General features: G+C 47.2%; 1 protein-coding gene and 1 long non-coding RNA gene across 7 annotated transcripts in view; one reads left to right on the plus strand and one right to left on the minus strand.

Annotated features, from left to right (window-relative positions):
• Window positions 1-12,630, minus strand: part of LOC128329218 (uncharacterized) — a 35,230-nt gene extending 22,600 nt beyond the window's left edge. The window contains exons 1-2 of the long non-coding RNA XR_008309572.1: window positions 12,573-12,630; window positions 11,789-11,960 (exon numbers count right to left, since the gene is read on the minus strand). This is a non-coding gene — a long non-coding RNA (uncharacterized LOC128329218). The remainder of the gene's footprint in view (window positions 1-11,788; window positions 11,961-12,572) is intronic.
• The window catches only part of KIF18B (kinesin family member 18B), a 32,831-nt gene continuing 24,098 nt past the window's right edge, over window positions 12,535-21,267 (plus strand). Inside the window, exons 1-3 of one of the 6 annotated variants that reach the window (XM_053259982.1) lie at window positions 12,535-12,772; window positions 16,237-16,573; window positions 20,568-20,725. In XM_053259982.1, the coding sequence (XP_053115957.1) occupies window positions 16,249-16,573; window positions 20,568-20,725 (483 nt within the window). In that variant the 5' untranslated portion in view covers window positions 12,535-12,772; window positions 16,237-16,248. Of the gene's footprint in view, window positions 12,773-12,892; window positions 13,069-13,921; window positions 14,044-14,254; window positions 14,380-16,236; window positions 16,574-20,567; window positions 20,726-21,267 lie in introns of those variants that run through there. The other 5 variants (XM_053259983.1, XM_053259981.1, XM_053259985.1 and 2 more) reach the window with 5 other exon arrangements.

Below are 21,267 nucleotides of genomic sequence, written 5' to 3' on the forward strand. Positions count from 1 at the left end.
GCCAGCAAGGGAAAATGGAATGGGAGGGGGAGAATGGACTGGAGCTGAAGCGGGGGGGGGGGAAGAGAATGTACTAGGGCTGAAGGGAGGGGGGAAATGAAGACGGGGGGAGAAATGGAGAACTAGGTGTGCAGATGCTCTCTGCGTCGGATCAGCTAGCTTGTATTGAAAAGGGATGGGCTTTCGGTGGCTTTTTCATATATTGTTAGCAAATGTCCAGCAGATGGCGCTAAGAAATAGCACAACGTTCTTTGACATTGCCTGGATCCTGCAGAATATCTCTTATATAAATGTGTGTATTCATATTTGAATAAATTGTCTAGAAATCTCCCAGTGACTACTGAAAGCAATCCTGGAGATGTTAATGACTTGATATTGTTAAAAATAGTGGAGGTGGGAATATCTAGGAACAGCTTCAGTCAGGCTTGACAAACCGACTGCCTACCATTGGCTGAGCTGTTCTGGTTTTAAAGAGGGGCAAGAAGCAGGATGGAAAGGAGATGGGTGGAAGGGGGAAGTAGTCAGAAGGGCCAAGGGTAAAGAGGAGGCGGCCAGAGGAAGGGGTCCAACGTGAGAGGAAGGAAAATAGGGAGAGAGAAAGGGCTGAGAGGAGAAGTGCACACAGCCAGGAGCTGAGGAAGGCTGACATTCACATTTTGCTTTTTCAAATAAAACATATAACCTCCCCAAAGTTGCATGCCTCTCATTATATTTAAACACCTCTTGCCAAAAATGATTTTTATTTGACATCGTTCCCACAGCATACGCCCAAGAGAAGTCAGGTATATATATTACACTGTCACTGCCAACCAGAATCAGATGTTATAATCCTCCTTCTACATTTCATAAAACTCTTTTCCATTGCAAGACATCAGTGTGAGGCCATGGTCTGCAAATCGCTGCTCATGCCACTAATATTTCTGTCTCCAAGTTGTCAAAAAGGCCAAAGCTCTGTAATATAAGGTCCCTAGTGTTCCTGAAGTGTCTGTAGTATGTCTTCGCAGGAGTTTAGTCTTAACAGATGTTGGCTGTATTCTCACTGCTGAGGCAGCTGGTCCTGATACAAAGCCTTGGAGGCACTTAAGACTTGGACTGTCTGATGAAAGTCATGCCTGTTTATATTTGCACTTTCAGCTGCCTTTGTCCTCTGTATAGCATCCCTGTTTCTGCATGCTACACGATGAGGGGTTCTGTGTAACTTAAAACCTGGACCATTTCTAGGACAGCCTCATCAAAAGCGTCATGTGTGTGTTGGGAGGTGTATCATTTATGCAGAAGAGTTGGTGGCAGATAGTCATCACTCCCTTCCCTCCCTTGCCAGAATTTCTCTTACAGGAGCAGAGTTGGGGAGTAGCAGAGAGTAAGAGGTTTTGACACCCCACATGGTTTTGCCTGAGATGGGGGCCAGGAATAACCACCGCAGACATTGACGGACAGAAATACAGGCCTTGATGTGGCCTGGCAGCCTCTCAACCGCCTCTGCTTCTCCCCTTTTCTCCCCTTTTCCACCACTCCAGGCTGTGCATTGTCAGAAAAAGAGAGCGAAGTCTCTCCCTTTCTCTTAATTTCTCACCCCCGCCCTGCCCCATCTCTGCCATTTACCAGCAGCTCTGGAAATCCGTCAGCTTGCACAATTCCCTTCCATTCCACCGAACAGTTGATGCCTAACAAAGCCTGACAGACCTTTCCTTGTGCTACGTAGTTCTCCGGGCACAAGGATGACCAGAGGCCACTTGTGGGGGAGCAAGAGGGGGCAGCTGACCAACTCCAGCCCTGCACATGAGCTTGCTTGCTGGAGGGGGTCTCTGTCTGGGAGCAGTTCAGCAGGAAAACATGAGACACCCAACCACCCACTGTCCCTTGCCTGGCCCGAAGGGTTGGAGGAGCACCATTGATTAGGCTTATGGTTTCCAGCTGGGATCTGGGTGGGCCTCGCCCCACTGACTGACCCTCATTCTTCCAACACTCTTGTAAGGTTGACCAACATTATTATCCAAGAGCAGCTGATGAAAAAATATTTTTTTCCCCATTACATTTCGATCGTATCTTTTCCCAAGGAATATTTTCACTTGACAGCCTGAGAGAGATGTGTTGTTCTTTGAAGAAGCCGTTAAGGAGACGCTTATTATTATTTCCACACTGTAGAGGGAGGCTGAGCCTGAGAGAAGAGTAGCTTGTCTGAGGCCACTCGGTGAGTTCATGGCTGAGGTGAGATTTGAACCAGCGGCCTCCCAGGTCACAGCACATTTCCTTTAACCCAGGGCAAGATGCTGAGGAATAAACTACAACAGGCAAGCTAAAGGCATGCAAAGAACATGGTGGGGGAAGGAGGATCCCCGGTGCAATCGCAAGGCCCGTTTGGAAGGCTGGGAGGGGGTGTGGCCAGACAAGCAGGCATGCACACCCCACCTGGCCGAGAAAGAATGGGGCCGTGTGCTGGAATGGCTTTGGCTGCACACTCAAGGCAGGTATTGTGAGGGGGCACCCAGTGACTGAAGGGTGCAAATAAGGGCATAGCTAGGGGAGAAAGGGCCATGTTCACCCCTCTCTCCCGTGGCCCCTCAGAGTGAGGGAGATAATGAAGAAAATAGGGAGGGGTGGAGCTGGGGGGCCCTCAGCAGCTTTGGGGCCTGGGTTCTTTGAACCCATCTGCTCAATCATAGCTACACCCCTGGGTGCAAAAACCACTATCGGAGGCAGAAGGGGTGGCAGGAGGGTCCCGGAGCCACACAGCTATGCACCGCAACCACACGCACTGCAGCGCATGCATCGCACCCATGCGCCACGGCCACACTCCTGCCCAGGGAGAGGCAATGGGATCCCTATTAGTAGCATTTAAATGTCGCTTGAAAACCGTGCTCTTGTTTTGCAAAACTTCCCCCCCCAAAATGGTTATTTTATCTATGAAGCTGTTTTCATTGGCTTTTGCTATTGCTTTTATTGTATTCTGTAGTGCATTTTATGGTGGTTGTTTTGGGTGGGGGGTTTTAAAGTTTGTTAGCCACTTGTGTCTAACCCTAACCCTAAAATGCAGGGTACAGATAGGAAATATACTACCGGACATGCATTCAGCCGGGGCAGCCCAAGTGCTTGCAATGCCTGCAGCAAGGCACAAAATGCTAGCTTGCCTGTGCCCCTGGTGGGGGGCAGCCCCCTTCCAAAGCCAACCCTTGGAAGCTTTGCACGTGCAAAGAGATGAGGGAGGGTTCCAGCTGCCTCTTGTGCTGCTTACACACTTGTCAGAGTGTGAGGAGAGGCACTCCTTGCTAAGTTTTCAAAGGTCTCACAGGTCCTAGAGAGCTGCTCTGATGACAGCAGGGGCCAGCTGCCCAAATAACCTGCCCCAATGGCTGCTGCCCCAATAATCTGCCACCTAAGGCAACTGCCTCATCTTGCTTCATGAAAGGGCCATCCCTGTGTTCCACATAACATAACTGTACATGTATACACCAGACACAGATTGTACATGTGTTTGAATATAATATGTGCGTGAGGCCAAAGACATAGACCTTTTCAGTAGGGGTGTGCACGGAACCACGGAGCTGTGGTCCGGCACTGGGGTGGGGAGTTCCATTAAGGGCGGGGGGGGGGGTTTACTTAACCCTCCCAACAATGGCGTCGTATTTACTTGAGAAATCGGGCGGCAGGATACCTCCCTGCCGCCTTCAATCCACGCTTGGCCGGCGGCCGCCCCCTTCAATCCCCCTGCCACCCACAGTCCCCCTGCCGCCCCCTTCAATCCCGTTTCTCCTTAGAAATCGGGTGGCAGGATACCTCCCTGCCGCCCCTTTGCCTGCTTGGCTGCAAAAGGCAAAGGGGCGGCAGGGAGGTATCCTACCGCCCAATTTCTAAGGAGAAATGGGATTGAAGGGGGCGGCAGGGGGATTGGGGGTGGCAGGGGGATTGAAGGGGGCGGCAGGGAGGTATCCTACCGCCCAATTTCTAAGGAGAAACGGGATTGAAGGGGGAGGCAGGGGGATTGGGGGTGGCAGGGGGATTGAAGGGGGCGGCAGGGAGGTATCCTGCCGCCTGATTTTTAATGGAGAACGGAGCCAAGCGGGGATTGAAGCAGGCGGCAGGGAGGTATCCTGCCGCCCGATTTCTCAAGTAAATACGGTGCCGTTGTTAGGAGGGGTAAGTAAAGTTCCCCCACACACACACCCTTAATGGAACCCCCCACCCAAATCTTGCCAAACCGAACCGCCCGTGTCCGGACCGGTCCGGAGGCCTGTAGAATGGCCTCCGGACCGGTCCGTGCACATCCCTACTTTTCAGGTACTAGACAGATGCAAGAGATTGCCCTTCAGCTGACCTTGAAGTAGAGCTGTGATCCATCCCAACTGTTAGATACGTTGAATTGCTTAGTGAATCTGCAGTTAGGTTTCACTCTGTACTGAAGTACGTTGAATCTGCCAAACAGCTGTATATGCCAGCTTTACTTAGGCCTGGTTCAGACGTAACAGGAAACTGGCCGTCCTTTCGCCTCTAGTTTCCTAACCTGAATGTCCAAATTGGGGGAAATGGAGTTTTTTGGGGAAAGCGACCCACAGTTCCCCTCACCAAACTCCATTCTGAACCTTCATTTAGAATAGAGTTTTGCCACCACAAACTCCATTTCTGTGGTGCCAGCATTACATCTGAACACTGGCACTGCACTTCAGGCCCTACAGAACTGAAGTTGAGGGAGGAAACCCCTCCCTCAATCTGGCCCAATTGGCTGTGTGGGTTGTCCTACAGGAGGAAGCCCACACAGCCAGCTCCCCTGTCCCTCTGCAGTCTCTCTGACTGCAGAGAGGCCACTCTCCCCAATGTCCAAATGCAAACAGGTGGAACTGAGGGTCCGTGTTACATCTGAACCAGGCCTTAGTGTGTTATTTGCTCAGTGAAATGCTTTGTTAAGAGCTCTATGTCTTCCTGGAGTTATTCTGTGTAAATACTAAATCAAATCTTACAAGTGGCAACAAGGATGGGATAAGAAGCTTGGTACAGAACAGTAAGTACCTGGCAGATCTGTGAAATGACAGGCTATATTGGACAAACAGAGGCCGTTGACAGTGCTGTGGAAGACTGGCCTACTTACATAGGCTGGAGCAATAAGTGAATGCAGTTCCCCCAGAAAAAAACATGTGGCAACATTGCTGAGAATGATGGGAAGAAAGACTTAATGCTTTAAGAGCTCTGTGTCTGCCTGGAGTTATTCTGTGTAAATACTACACAAGCTCTTATACCAACTAATTCTCCTCCATGCATAATCTATGGCCAAGGAAGTCCTTTTACACAGTTGATACACTATCCTAGGGTTGCCATATTCTGGCTTTCCAAATCCAGGTGCCTAATCTGCATATCATGTAAATTGGCTTTAAAATAATTTTTGAGCAGAAGAGTGACTGCACGTTTTGCTCTATAACTCTGCTTTTACAAGGGCTAGAGCTTAGCTTTAAAGAAGAAAGCAAGCTGAAATCCAGGTGAATCTGGGTGGGCTAAGCAATTTGGATGAGATGCTTAAAATCCAGGTGAAACCCGGAATTCCGGGGGGCATGGCAACTCTACACTATCCCAAATAAATAGATTCAAACACACAAACTCAGCCAAAGATAATGCAATTCACCACAAATGATGCAAATATAGAAAACTCTCTTCTTTGGCTTCAGTGCTCTGAAAATTTACATATTTAATTTAGATACCTTTATTTGGCACAAGCATCCAGGACAACTGACTACATTTTAAACTGATTTGTCCATGTCCCTTTAATGGTTCCAGGGATTTCTACTACAGCAACATTAATTAATTCAGATACTAATTTAGAAATTAATTAATTCATGCATACATTCATTTTTGCTTCTAAAGAGAAGAGCCAGACCCAGTTCTGCTTGGAAGTCACACCCTCTGATTCAGAATTTCAAATGTGTGCAGGCTGTTTGGTGAACTACTAGATTAAAAACCTTTGCAAGAACTCAGCTCCTTTGCAAATTCAAATGGATTAAATGTCAAACACAGGCATCTACAAATCCACTTACCAACTTGTCAATGGCAAGTATCCCCAAATTTCTGGGAAGCAGGACACCCAGCACCACACAAATCTCCTCACCAGAGGTATCATTTCCTCTGCTGTTTTGGAGAAGGTAAGAAACAGCAAAAATCTTTTCTGAGCAGAAGGAGAGGGCTCGCTCTGTTTCTTATAATCTCCATATCCCAGTGGAAGGGACAGAAGACCCAATTATCTCCTAAGCCTTCTGCCTGTATGCTGGAAAAGGAAGATAGGGGATTGATGGCGACTACAAATAATGGCTGGCTAGTGAGCTAAACCTCATTCTGCGAATCCCTAGCTAAACAAGGGCTCAGATCCACAGCTAATGTCTAGGTCAGGGTTTCTTAACCTTGGGCCCCCAGATGTTGATGGACTACAATTCCCATCATCCCCAGCTGGAGAGCTGGTCTTGTGGTAGCAAGCATGACTTGTCCCCATAGCTAAGCAGGGTCTGCCCTGGTTGCATATGAATGGGAGACTTGATGTGTGAGCAAGATATTCCCCTCAGGGGATAGAGCTGCTCTGGGAAGAGCAGAAGGTTTCAAGTTCCCTCTCTGGCTTCTCCCAGATAGGGCTGAGAGAGATTCCTGCCTGCAACCTTGGAGAAGCCGCTGTCAGTCTGTGAAGACAATACTGAGCTAGATAGACCAATGGTCTGACTGAGTATATGGCAGTTTCCTATGTTCCTAATGGACATGGCTGGGGATGATGGGAGTTGTAGTCCATCAACATCTGGGGGCCCAAGGTTAAGGAACTCTGGTTTAGGTTAGTGATGTGCACAGACCGGTCCGAAGGCCATTCTACAGGCCTCCAGACTGGTCTGAGCATGAGCGGTTCGTGGTTCGAGAGAACTTGGGTAGGGGTGACTTAAGGGCAGGGGGAGGGTGTACTTACCCCTCCCACCGCTTTTCCCCTTCCCGCGCGCCTTTTTTTGTTAGCAGTTGGAGCGGCAGGATACCTCCCTGCCGCCCCTTCCCCCTCTCGGCTGCAAAAGGCTTCAGGAAAGGCTTCATCATGTATCTGCGACGTGCGCACGCATGTGTGGCCGCACGCATGCACGTGCAATGCGAACGCGCGCAAAAGGCTTCCTCAAGCCTTTTGCAGCCGAGAGGGGGAAGGGGCAGCAGGGAGGTATCCTGCCGCCCCAATTGCTAACAAAAAAAGGCGCGCTGGAGGGGGGAAAGCGGCGGGAGGGGTAAGTACACCCTCCCCCCGCCCTTAAAGGAACCCCTACCCCAGTGCCGGACCGCAGCTCTGCGGTTCCGTGCACATCACTAGTTTAGGTACCACCTGCAAAACATTCCTTGCAGGAGATACATAGTGCAGAATATAAAAATCTAATTTTGGATTTTCAAAGGCTGGCAGGTGGGCACACAGGAAAATAATATACAAAATTCTGGGTAATATGGTACTTTTTTTGGGGTGGACAACAGGGATTTATACTGGATTGTGTAGATATATGTGTATCTCACTCGCTCCTTGTAAAGGAGAGAGTGATATATGTATACTTTTGGAAGGAGCTTTGGAATGTCTGCATCCACAGGCATATCTAGGGAAAACAGCACCCAGGGCAAGCACTGAAATTGCGCCCCTGTCTAAACAGGGATGATGGGACTTGTAGTCAACACTATCTGGAAATGCCTGTTAAAAGGAACACTGTACCATCTAGACTAGAACACTGTACCATCTAGACATGGTTGTTGATCAAAACCTGAAAACATGAGTCATCTCTGTTAAAGACTTAGAACAACAGTCAGGAGTTATGTGAGGATTCCAAGTGTCACCAGGAGGGGGATGATACATTAGTTTGCCACACTAGACAGAGGAATTTGCAACAGGAGCAGACAGCCAAGTTCTGCCAGGGCCAAAACCAGCCCCTGCCAGACTAAGAAATCATTGTAATTTGCCCCTTCCTGTCACAAGCAGTGTGCTGTTCTTTTATTATTGACTCTAACTCTCAGATATCCCAGTCATGGATGGAAAATTCAGGGTCAATTTACAAGAGACACATTTTCTACATGGAAGTTTCTTCTGTGCAGGTGTTGTGCAGAAACCCATGTGTAATGATCAGTACATATGTATCTATTCCGCCAGGGGCATAGCAAGGTTGGAATGGGCCCAGAGACGAGATTTTAAAATGGGCCCCCAGCCCCTCAAAGTCCAGGGCCTCCACACACCCTAGGCCCCCAAGGATTTAAATCTGATATTTCAAAATAAGTATGCTGCCTGGAAATACATTTCACTGAATACACACATGCACACTTCACAATATATAGTGATATACATTGAGTATATATTTGTGCTACTTTTAATGTCTAGAACACACTAGAAACACTAATTATTGAAATGGGCTCCTCGCTGCAGATTAGCATAGGAGACTTTCAACCATGCAGTGTGAGCCTATGTATGTTTTCTCAGAATTCTGAACAAATTCAGTAAAGTTTGATTCCAGGTTTTTCACAAGAGGCTTTTAAAGCCCTTTAACACACACCTCCCCTGGAATGGAGGTGCTGCATTCACATGTTGGCCAGATTTACCCTGAAGTCCCTGCGAGTTATTGGGTAGCAGTTCACACAAAAGAAAAATAAACTAAAATAAAAGCACAACACATGTTTCACAGTTCTCACTCAGACCTTCTGGGTTGCAAAACAACTTGAACATAAGTGCATTTATAAATAAATGAATGAGTGAGTGAGTGAGTGAGTGAATATAATATTGTTTGTTCCAGAAGTTTTTGTAATTTTCTGCCATGAAACAAGCCACTTATAGGACTTTAGTTTTTTTTTAAGCCAGCATATTTTGGAATGTTTTAAATTAAATATTCAGAGACTTCTCAGTCTCCCCACCCCCGCCCGCCATATCAAAGTCCTATGGCAAGCAGATCCCTATATATCTGGTGGGGGGTAACCACAAAAAGGAATTCACATTCTACCTGGCAAAGGCTGGGCTGGCTGGCCTGGGCAGAGGGTCTGCTGCAGAGAACTGTGGTGACCACTTTGGCTGCCTCCTTCCTGGCTTGCTTGGGGCCTGCCAGCCTACTCGAGTTCAGGCTTCAGGGAGGCCTGCACGGAGGCCTCTCTGGAAGCCCTGCCCACCCACCGATCAGCTGGGAGGTGAGGAGAGAAGGAGCTGTGTCTCAGTTTGCAGGCAGCTCCGATCATAGGCTGGAGGGCAAGGCAAGCAGGAGGGCAAGTGGCTGAGGGGCCTTGGGGCGGGGCAGGTAGACAATGGGGTGGGGGTGGCAGGCACTGGCATGGCACCTCCCGTGGTGCCTAGGGCACGTGCCCGGGCTGCCCCCCTCCAGTTACACCCATGTCTGCATCTGGTTACTTTCCTGGGTGCTGTGGGGACCATTGCACTCAAGGGATGTCACAGATTCTGCAGCAGTACAGAGGGATGAAGCAGATTGTCTTGGCATATGCACCAGACCCATTGCTACGTCAGGGGGTACTACAGGGAAGAAAAGCATGGAGGTGATAAACTGCTGCCTATGATGGATCAAAGCAGGGGCAGTCCTTTCATGGGATGAGATGAGGCAAAATGCACCCCCCACCACCACATTGCCACCATCAGAGCAGCAGCTGTACAAAACCAAACTGACCCTTATGAGGAGGGCAGGGAGAAGCTCCTTGCAAAGTTCAGCATGAGAAGAGGCTGCCAGCAATCTCCCCTCCTCCCCGCCACTTTCAAAGCTTCTAAGGGTTGGTTTTGAAAGGGGGCTGGGCCCTCACCGGTTGCGGGGCACCAGGCAACCACTCTTGGATCAAGGCAAGGATCCAACCAGTCCAATGCTCTGTCTCCAGCAGTGAAGATGTGAAGCTGCCTTACACCAAATCAAACCACTGGTGGTCCAGCTAGTGGGTTTGAGTCTTTCCCAGTCCTTCCTGGAGTTGTCAAGGGTTGAACTGGGACTTCCTGCACGTGCTGTGTCACTGAAGCCATCCCTGGGACATTCATGCCTGATTGCTTGGCGTCAGCATGTGCTCATCAGAGGTATACTCCTTCTGTTCATGGAGGCTGGCTGAAGCTGTCGGGGCACCAGGTTGCCTGGAGACTGTGGAGTAATATAGCCTGGATTAGGCCTGCTCAACTTAGGCCCCCCAGCTGTTTTTGGACTACAACTCGCCTAATCCCCAGCTACAGTGGCCAATAGCCAGCAGTTATGGAAATTGTAGGCCAGCATCTGCAGAAGGGCCCAAGTTGAGCAGCCCTGGCCCTAGATTAATGCAAGAGGATGGATTTGAGGCAGATCATCTTGGGATGCTGGAGGCAGAAATGGTACTTCCTTTCCTGAAATTGAAATGGGGGCCGTATGGGCAGGCAGCCATGTCAGACCCCGAGAGTGAGCAAAATCTCTCTGGATCTTCCCAAAGTTTCAAAAGAAGCAGCCTATCTAGTACTACTATTACACAGAGAGAGACTAAGGGGCCGGGGTGTGTGTGGACATGATAGTAGTTTATACAATTATATGTGGAAAGAGGCTTTTTTTTCTTCCTCACATGGCACTAGAACTTAAAATCACCTGGTAAGTTTTATTTGGCTTCAGTTGCATATTTGTATATATCAATATATATTAAAGATAGTTGATTAGACTGAATTTGCATATACTACTAGATCCAACATTTTATGATCTATAGAATTGAATGATTGAGCTCCATGGTCCTTCCTCTAAGGGTGTAACTAAAGGCTGATGATGATGATGATGATGATGATGATAATAATAATAATATTGGCCTCTCCAATATTGCCTGCTTTTGTTTTGTTCTGAGTGCCTGCTAGATAAGAAGCAGGGTCTCATGTGCTGCACAGCATTCATGCAGTGTGGCTTCTGATCCAGTGAGCACTCTACACAAAGTGACCACAACATTTGTGCAGGGTGCTCCTTGAGTCAGAAGCATTGCCTTGCACCATGCTTTGCCACTTCCAAAGTGTGGCTCCTGACTTGATGAGCACCTTGCAAGAAAAGAGAGGACACTCACCTGGGACAGAAGCCTGAGGGAAGCAGCTGCAGCAGCAGAAGCAGGTGTGGTACAGGAAGAGAAGCCTAAGAGGAGCGCTGGCCAGACAAGAAGCAACGATGCTCTCGGATTGACCTCCAACCTGGCTGGAAGGCCTCTCTGTGTTAAAGGAGAGCTGGTCTTGTGGTAGCAAGCATGAATTTTCCCCTTTGCTAAGCAGGGTCTGTCCTGGTTTGAATTTGAATGGGGTGCAGGCAGGAGTCTCTCTCAACCCTATCTTGGAGATGTCAAGGAGGGAACTTGGAACCTTCTGCACGCAAGCAGGCAGGTGCTCTTCCCAGAGCAGCCCCATCCCCTAAGGGGAATATCTTACAGAACTCACATGTAGTCTCCCATTCAAATTACATTCTACTCAGAGGTGCACCTAGGTAATTTTGGAGCCTGGACCTAAAGGCTTTTGGAGTCCCATCCCCCCATAGGATTTTTAACAAGACTATGTCACCAGAGATAGAATAAAAAGGATGTGGGGGCTCCCAGCAGATCTGGAGGCCATGGACTTCAGCCCAGAAATCCAGGAGTAAGAGCACCTCTGATTCTACAGCAGAGTCCAAATAAACTCTGGCTGAAATTATATAGTTGCATTTAATCCATCCACCTGTCCATTTGCACCCCACACCTTCAGTAAGAAACACTCCCAGAGCAGCCAGCAGCTGTGTGACTTGAGGTGAAGTCTGCCTTAAAGCAAAGGAGGCCTGTTAAAATGAGGCAATGTGGACTGGTGGGTAAAGGGTAGCCTTGGTACCTTGGGAGAAATTCCAGCAGAACTACTGGGTGGCACCGAGCAAGCTGTGCTCTCTCTTGTGGTGGAAGTGCTTGAATAGTTGGCTCTAGTTTAAGAGACTGAGATCTTTTTCTGGCATGTACACACAGTGATACAGAGCACTTCCCCAGCTGAATACCTGCTTGTCAGTCATCTGTAAAAGAAACAAGAATCCACCAGTAGGGAAAGTGGCAATTTATCTGTGTGAGTTTAACTTTGCATAGACTAGCTAACACATGCAAGTCCATCACTTGATGACTCCAACTTCCAGTGATGAGTGGCATGAGCAAAAGTGCCCCTACCGCCCCACGCTCCGTTCAGCTTCTCAGATCCACCTTCCACACATACCACTACACTTTAGCTAGATTTCCTAAACGCACACAGTTCGAGCCTCGGAGTTAAGGAACTCTTTAAAATGTTATAGTGGAAATTGTTCTCCTGCCCCCAATATTTTTCCGCCGGTGACTGGTCTGTGTTTCCAGAAAAAGAAAGAAAGAAACCCAAAACAAAACAGCTCTCAAGTTGCATTGTAGCGCCAGTCAACCTAGTTAAATTGCCCCTTCGGCTCGCTCCCAAGCCAAATTCTGCTCTTCATTGTATGCAGAAGCCTCGTGCTCCACTGCACGTGAGGAAGGTGAGTTGTTCTTTAGCAAACTGAAAAATTGGCATTCCAAGTCACCTCGAAAGCTAGTCCGTGCTTATGAGTCTACTATTTATAATTCTACAAACAGGCGGCTCCTCTATCAAGGGTCTATCCCAGACTTACTGCCTGCTCCAGCGTTACATAAAACAAACGTCCATTTATCCCCCGCGCCCCGTCCTTCACCAAGTTGAATAGCCAATTAGGAGAAGACCGGAGGAAGTGCGTAACAGGCCAACTAGCCAATGAGAAGTAAGCCATGGGAGTGTTATGAGATTTGAACTGGAGGAGAGTGAAAGAACGTAGAACTGTCTTGTAGCAACGCGGTAAGGGGGAGCGGAAAGAGGGTTGTGGGGGCATGGGGTGTAAGGGTGAGAGAGGGGATCGTATGTGAAGATGTCGGGTCAGACCTATTGACCAGAATAATGTACTGTGCCTTTAACAGTAGCTTGATCTGCTGACATTATCAGATCTCTTTGCTGTGAAAGACTTCCCTGGCTGATGGCGGATTTCTGAATTGTGCCCTCTTGTGCTTACACCTTAGCCTCTAATGTGCACCACACGTTGTTCTTTCAGCCCAGTCCTCTTCTTGCGTAGGTTGATAACTCTCGGATTAGCCGCGGTCAGTGCGATATCGATGTTTATAAGATATATGCTTCTTTAATACAAACCTCTTAAAACTGACAACTAACTTTTCACCTGGTGTTAAAATCTTTTTTAAAAAAAAATTCTGATGACCAACCTCGTACAAATTTTATTTTCTGCACTAATTGTGCATTTTTTTTAAAAAAGAAGTGCTTTTTATTATACATATACAAAAACTAAGATGAATCCGAGATCACATATAACCATTTTGACATCATAGATACTTGCCTAAGTAGCATTTGGGCGCAGTGTAAGAATTGTCCCCAGATGATCTGGCAAGAAATATTTTGTCCACAGGCTGAACCTGCATAGAGCATCTGTGCAATAGGATTTTGTTGTTCTCCTTGCCCTTTGTCACAGCCCCTGCTTTATTGCTCAGTGCCAGCCATCCGCTTTCGGCCGCCCCCTCCCCACTGCTTGCTCATTTGCCCCCTCCCCGCTGCTCGCTTGCTCATTTGCCTGCTGCTCGCTTGCTGACCCCCTTGCTCACTCACTTGCCCCCTACCCGCTCCTCTTCCCTATCTGCATATGGAATCCCCACTGCCCAATAAGAGACGCTCTAACCCCCTCCCCCGACCTTGGGGACCCGGCTCGTGGCCTCCAAGGTCCGGCGGGGCTCCAAGGGACCTCCGAGGGGGGCCTCCTGCCACCACCCCATGCCAGCCCCGCCTCTCCAAACTACCAAACGTTACCTTATTTTTAGCCACCAATGTGCGCAGGCAGGGGGTGAGCCAAGCAGGCGGTGAGCTTGCCTGTCTGGCCCAGCAGTCCTTGAAAACTGCGAGGAGCCCCTTTCTGCGCAGGTGCGCTGGAGCGCTTTGTAGTTTTCAAGGACCGCTGGGCCAGATAGGCAGGCCCAGCAGCCGCTCCGCTTGCCACCGCAGCCACAGGGCAGGGGGGAGGCCTGCTCGGCTCAACCCTCCAGCCACACACATTGGCGGCTAAAAATGAGGTAACTTCTGATGGTTCAGCACAGCAGGGTGGGTGTGGTGTGGCAGCTGGAGGCCCCCCCCCTACAGGGGGGCTTTGAGGTGGGGGGAGCTCATGGCGGGGATGGTCCGGGCACCAGTTTTACCTAGATGTGTCACTGTGCCCCATCACCAAGGTGCTTCTGTTCTGTTACCTCTGATTGGTAAAGCACTGTGTGGGCGGGGCTTGCCACATACGACCTTAGTGTATTATATATATAGATGGAAAGTTATTTAAAAGGCTGCTTTTTCTGTTATTCCCTGGATCTCTGCTCCACCATTCTCTCCAGTCTCTACAGAGGGAAAGCCACTTACACAGGGTAATACTAAATATCTCTTAAAGCAGCTTTAAATGTTTACGTGCCCTGGCTTGTAACCAAAGAACCCTGTATCCTGTCATTCTATGAAGAGACTGGGGTCTCTGCATTCTCAGTAACAAAACTACAGTTCCCAAGGTCTTTTTGGAAACGCCATGACAGCTTCAAGCTGTTTAATATACACATTAAAAAATCCAACAAAATTTAAAATACAAAAAAAGAAGATCCGCAGTATAGATGGGTCAGCGAGGAAATGACTTGATTATCAAGCCAGAGGTTGCCGGTTCGAATCCCCGCTGTGGGTGCCAGGTGTTGACACTGACTCGACGGCACACTTTACCTTTATAGATGGGTATAGATTAGCTTGCTAATGCTCATTTTTATCCTAGACATTTTTCTGTTAAAATATGCATCTTAATCTCCAGATATAATATATTTAGAAGGCAGGAGGTAAGCTAATATCTCCCCGTTCTCTTCAGAAGGCCAGAATATTTCTTTCTAAAGATGGGTGTGTGGGATAGGATCTAAAACAATTTTTAACTGGAATTTATGGGTATAATGCATAATACGTGTTCTGTTTCTCATATTCACAGCATACTCAGTTATTAATGTATGCAGCTTGGTATTGTCATATCAGAAAATCAGAGTGTAAAGAACTAAATTGGATAGGGGCTGGTTTGGATGCCCACATAATTAGGAAGGGGGTGCTCCAGGAGCATGCCCATCCTCACATTCTCCACAGACATCCCCATGCTCTTACAATGCATTCCTTTATCACGCAGGGGAGCTGTTCATCTGAATAGCCCCTTTATATGCACTTCTAGGGAACCATTCAGATGAACAGGCCTCTCCCATGCCTGCACAACGCTGGCCTCCAGCTGGTTTTGGATTACAGCTCCTGTCATCCCCAGCCACAGTTGTCAGGGATGATGGGAGTTGTAGTTCAATACCTGCAGGAAGGCTGAAGTTGTGCAGCCCTGCGATAAAGGCATCAAGACTTCCTTGGAACCTCCCCTTTCTGAACACATGGGCTGGGGCGACATCATCCATATTGGCCCTGGATAAACTTGAAGGCAATAATTCAGAGTTTTAATTCACAAGATTGTTGTGTTTAGCTGTCTTTTGGGAAAGAATTTCAAAATTTGGATTTCTGCATTTGTACACTTCTTCCCTGCACTTGGCCAACAAAAAACTTACTGTTTTGTCCAGGATTCCTGATCTGTCCCTTAATTTAAGAGGCTGTGGGGAAATAATGTGGAATGGGACCCTCAGGAAACCACTTTTGCACATGGTCTGAATCTTGAAGTGAATGTGAATAGGCTGCTGTACTACAAAGACATCAAAAGTGATTGCTTTTTTCCAAGACAGCTGTTACTAAAACCCACGTTTATAATCTTGCAACAAATGAATGCATTGATTAGCCAGTCCAATCAATCAATGGATGCCTTTGGCCCTTAATCCCTTGTGGCGGAGCTGTAAATTTGTTGCATTAGCAGCACTAAACCAAGACACATTTATAGTCCTGTGTTCTGTTCAGCTCTCTGATCTTCAGAAAGGTTGTTGAGTCATTGGAAAGGATTCGAGGAGGAGAGAGCAACCATGCTGGTTAACACAGAGTTGCTATTTGCCACTTCCCTGCTCACCAGGGTTATGTTGCACTCCTCCGAGCAGATGGCACATGATCTCATTATCTCACGGCCATCACTCTGTACACTGTGCTGAATCTCACTTGCCATTCTGCTGGCCAGTACCCAGTTTGGAGAGCTCTTTAAAGAGCTCTTCATGGTCTTCTGGAGATCGAGGAGGAGGTGAATCCAGGGTTGCATGTGTTGATGTTCTCCTGTTCTCTCTTTGGCACAGTGCTCCGTAACTATGGTTCCCATGCCACCTGCCGAAGAGGGCAGCGTAACGGTAGTGGTACGGGTGCGGCCGCAGACCCCAAGGGAGCAAGAAGGGAATCGCCAAAGCGTGGTGCAGGTGGTCGGCAAAAGTATGCTGGTGTTTGACCCCGAGGAACCCAGCCTGCCAGGGATCTTTGCTGGTTTCCAGGCAGCTGACCCGGCTCCAAAACGGAAGGGCAAGGACCTGAAGTTTGTCTTTGACCAGGTGTTTGGTGAGAGTGCTTCCCAAACAGAGGTGTTTGAGAATACAACCAAAGGGATCCTGGATGGTGTGTTGAATGGCTACAACTGTTCAGGTAAGAAGGCAGGGCTTCTGCAGTATCAGATACTGCAGGTGCCAAGTGGTGCTGTTGGCTGGCACCCCGGAGTTAAGAAAAGGCTAGAGTGACACACTTTGGCCATTTACAGTACTGAACTGGAAGCTACCATTGACTGCGTCTCTCCCTGGACACAGAGAGGGGCTCATTGCTCTACCCCTGCTCTCCTATGATATGTGCCCTGTTTGACTGGCATTGGCATTTAGAGTGACACCCACCCTTGCTTTGGCACTGGCCATATCAGTCAGGCCTGTATCAGAATGGGACTACTTGTGTACAGTGTTCCCTCTAAGGCATGCACACGTGCCTGAGCTCACAAGTGTTTTGATGTCTGCCCAGTTTATTTTTCTATCCCACTCAGGGTGAAAAAAATGAGAGAGAGAACACTGCTTGTGTAGCAATCCCAGAGTTCTTGTGACCACGCATGGCATCTGACATGCTCTCCATCACTGGCCTAGAGTGGTTTTACCTCCTTCCTTTGCCATCATCTGATCCCTAGGAGCAGAGATGTGTGTATAGAAGGCTACCCTAAGGAATAGCCTGTGGTTACTTGGAAGTTTTTCACACAGGGCTTTTAGTTTGCATCTACTCCGGAATGGCCAATATTGGCCAAATTTACCCCGGAGTCCCTGTGAGCTATCAGGCAACACTTCACATACGATTTGGGTTTTTCATTGCACGTTACAGTGTGGCCCAATTTATATCTGGGGTAAAAAAAAAAAATCTGTATCGTGCTTTTTTGGGCAACTTCGAACTCACAGTAAACCCACCGTAAAGCCTGCTATCTGGGAAAGCTCTTTGTGGAGAGACTGGCTATAGACATGCTGGTGCCTTGTTATAGCTGCTTTTGAGGATGGTCCTCAGGTTTCATGAACTTAGTAGGCTAGTTCACACAAGGGTCTATCCAAGTTTAAGAGCTGTGTGTGCTCTCATTTTGCGATTGCGTGTGAATCAAAAGCAAGGCAGGAGCAAGTGATAGGCTGTGACGCGTGTCCTGCGTAGGAGGGCTCCATCCTACCCAGCAGGTGTATCCAACTCTTTAATCGGCTAGGAGCGAAACTCAGCGGGAGCCTTGCACATGATCACTCCCCCCGCCTCTTACTTTTTATTTGCATCCAATACCAAAATAGGAGTATGCACATGCACAGCTCCCAAACTTGGGTAGGACAAGTGTAATCACTTAATAATCACATGAACTAGCCTAGTGTCTTTCTAAGGGAGGCATATCAATAGTCACTCATCTGGTCACCTAGGATGAGTAAAAATCACCTCCAGGCAACGGAGAAGAGTTTGTAAATTGTTGCCTCTTTTGTTCTGCTTACAGTCCTCGGGGTATGGGTAAGTCGGCTAGGAAGGAATATTTTTGGACTGCTAAATGTGGTTTTATTTGCAATGATGTTGTAGGGGTGCTTTCTCATTCTTCTTCTCTGGCCCCCACCCCTCTGACTCAGTTCATACAGCTGCGTACGTGGAATTTTCTGTTGCCTTTTTTCAAGTCCTGGAACATCTTGCCAGCATAGCAGCCAGCCCATCCTCTCCTGAGGACATGAGAAGTCACATAGCACTTTCAAAACTGGCAGCAACAATGTGACATAAGATGTAAACCATTTTAAACTAATAGTTGCTAAAAATGTGACTTTTAATTGGAATGATTTGATAGTCCCACATTTTCCTCTTAACAGACAATTATTTATTTATTTATTTATTTACACAGTCAGACAGGTGTTATTGACTGGTTTGTTTTATCCAGACATCGAGTCCTTCCCAAGGACCTGGGATGGCTGAATTTTATTGTCAATGTTGTTGCTGTTGTTATAGATATTGTCGCAGAATATAGGCTGTTCCCAGTAAAGTTGCTTTTTGTAATTGGCTGATGGTGATTTCTGTGGCCCCTATGGTGTTGAGATGCTCTTCAAGGTCTTTTGGAACTGCACCCAGGGCGCCAATTACCACTGGGATTATTTTGGTCTTTTTCTGCCACAGCCTTTCAATTTCAATTTGTAGATCTTTGTATTTGGTGATTTTTTCTATTTCTTTTTCTTCTATTCTGCTATCCCCTGGTATTGTCAATTATTTTCACTTGTTTTTCTTTCTTCTCGACTACAGTTATATCTGGTGTATTGTGTGGCAGATGTTTGTCTGTTTGTAGTTGGAAGTCCCATAATATTTTTACATCTTCATTTTCTTCAACTTTTTCAATTTTATGGTCCCACCAATTTTTGGCTACAGGTAGCTTGTATTTTTTGCAGATGTTCCAGTGTATCATCCCTGCTACCTTGTCATGCCTTTGTTTGTAGTCAGTCTGTGCGATCTTTTTACAACAGCTGATTAGGTAGTCCACGGTTTCATCTGCTTCCTTACAAAGGCGGCACTTGCTGTTTGTGGTGGATTTTTCGACTTTTGCTCTTATTGCATTTGTTCTTAGTGCCTGTTCTTGTGCAGCCAGTATTAAACCCTCTGTTTCTTTCTTCAAGTTGCCATTCTTAAGCCATTGCCAGGTCTTGGTGATGTCTGATTTTCCACTTATATTGTGCAAATATTGACCATGCAGTGGCTTATTTTTCCATTTTTCTGCTCGGTTCTTGACTTGTTCTTTCTTGTAGGCCTGCTTTCTTTCATTGGTGTTGAATAGTTTCGTGTTATTGACCATCTGAAGTGCATCTTCTTCACTGTCCTTGATATATTCTTCAAGGCCTCTTTTCTCCTCCTCTACTGTTTGATGGACTTGCAGCATTCCTCTTCCACCTGAGCTGCGAGGGAGGTATAGCCTATCGACATCACTGTGGGGGTGCAGAGCATGATTGATGGTCATGATTTTCCTGGTCTTATGATCCAGCGTCTCTAGTTCTGCCTGGGTCCAGTCTATTATTCCTGCAGTGTATCTGATAACAGGTATAGCCCAGGTGTTTATGGCTTGTATGATGTTCCCGCCATTGAGTTTGGACTTTAGGATTTTTCTGACTCTCCTGATGTATTCACTTCTAATTTTTCTTTTAACTTTAGTGTGTGCGATGTTGTTGTTGTTGTTGTTGTTGTTGTTGTTATTATTACATTTATATCCCACTCTTCCTCCAAGGAGCCCAGAGCGGTGTACGACATACTTAAGTTTCTCCTCACAACAACCCTGTGAAGTCAGTTCTATCAGTTTAAAGATCATCAGCCACTGCTCACCTTTCTTTATTTTTCTCCTTCCTAAGAGGAACATAACATAGCAGCTTCTCCTTTGGGGAGTGTGGCTTCCTTCCACATAAATATTATTTATTTTATTTATTTTTTACATCTTTATCCCACTCTTCCTCCAAGCAGCCCGGAGCCACATACATGCTTGTGTTTATCCTCACAACAACCCTGGGAGGTACGTTAGGCTGAGAGATAAGTGACTGGCCCAAGGTCACCCAGTGAGTTTCATGACTGAATGGGGATTTGAACTTGGGTCTCCCCAGTCTTAGTCCAACACTCTAACCACTATGCTACACAGATAATTTTCTAGTATTTCTTGCATCATCAAAATCTTGGCATGTAACCAGGAGTGGAGGAGAGATCTCCTAGGTCGTGAAGGCAACCTTGTTGTGGTGTCTTAGGGCACTACAAACAACTTTTATTTCTCGTGTTGGGAAAATGACTCTAGGGCGGTGGTTCCCAACTTGTGGTCCACAAGGGTACTGCAAGTGGGCGGGAGAAGGGGGAGATAATGTAAGAATAATATAATCTCACTGGTAGGCCTGCTGCAGGTAAATGTACTATGATGAGTGCAACATGTTTGTGAGTGAGCCTAATAAATTAGAAATAGCTGTGCCTTTCATACTCCTTGATATATATGTTTGACTCCTGCCAGCCATAAACTATGTTAAAATGTTTAAAATGGCTCATTCGCAAGGTGGTCTGCAAAAGTTTCTGATGACCATGTAGTGGTCCACATAAAGGAAAAGGCTGGGAACCGGTGCTTTAGGGATGCCCTCCTTCTTTTCCGCAGTGTTTGCCTATGGTGCAACAGGTGCTGGGAAAACTCATACCATGCTGGGATCGGAGAAGGATCCAGGCATCATGTACCTCACCATGAAGGAACTCTACAAGCAAATAGAGGCCAGGAAGGAAGAGAAGCACTGCGAGGTGTTCATCTCCTATCAGGAGGTACCATCCTAGCTAATTGCTTACAGGGGTTCTTTTCCCCTCATCACAGTGTAAAGACAGATATAATGTTGTTAACTGTAGTCACAACAGGTTCCTCAACTGCAATGTAAATTGGCTTTGCAGTTTGCCGTGAGTGTGTATGTTTTTGTCTGTGTATCTCTCTCTCTATCTCTCCCCGCCTCTCAAGTGAAACACTGGATCAGCTCACAGTCTTGCTCTTCCCATTGTGCTTTGGTTTGCCTGGCTGTCTTAATTCTTTTGTTTGTTTGTTTATTTTAATGTGGCATGCATAAACATATACATTTCTTCTTCTTTTAAGTCTTAAAAACTAGTTGCAAAATTGCTCCAGGGGTTTGGCAGGGAGTGTGGAAGTGAGGTTTTTTGGTGTTGACAAGGATACTAGCCAATAATACCTCAGCTTTTTCTGAACACGCTTAAATCTTGCAGAACTCATGTCCCCCCCCCAGCTCATTGCAGAACAAAAGCGAATGTGTTTTCAGGGCTGTGAATGTACCTCAGAATGTCACAGCTCTTCCCCACTC

The sequence above is a fragment of the Hemicordylus capensis genome, chromosome 6 (genome assembly GCF_027244095.1).
Source record: "Hemicordylus capensis ecotype Gifberg chromosome 6, rHemCap1.1.pri, whole genome shotgun sequence".
In the NCBI taxonomy this organism is placed as follows: domain Eukaryota; kingdom Metazoa; phylum Chordata; class Lepidosauria; order Squamata; family Cordylidae; genus Hemicordylus; species Hemicordylus capensis.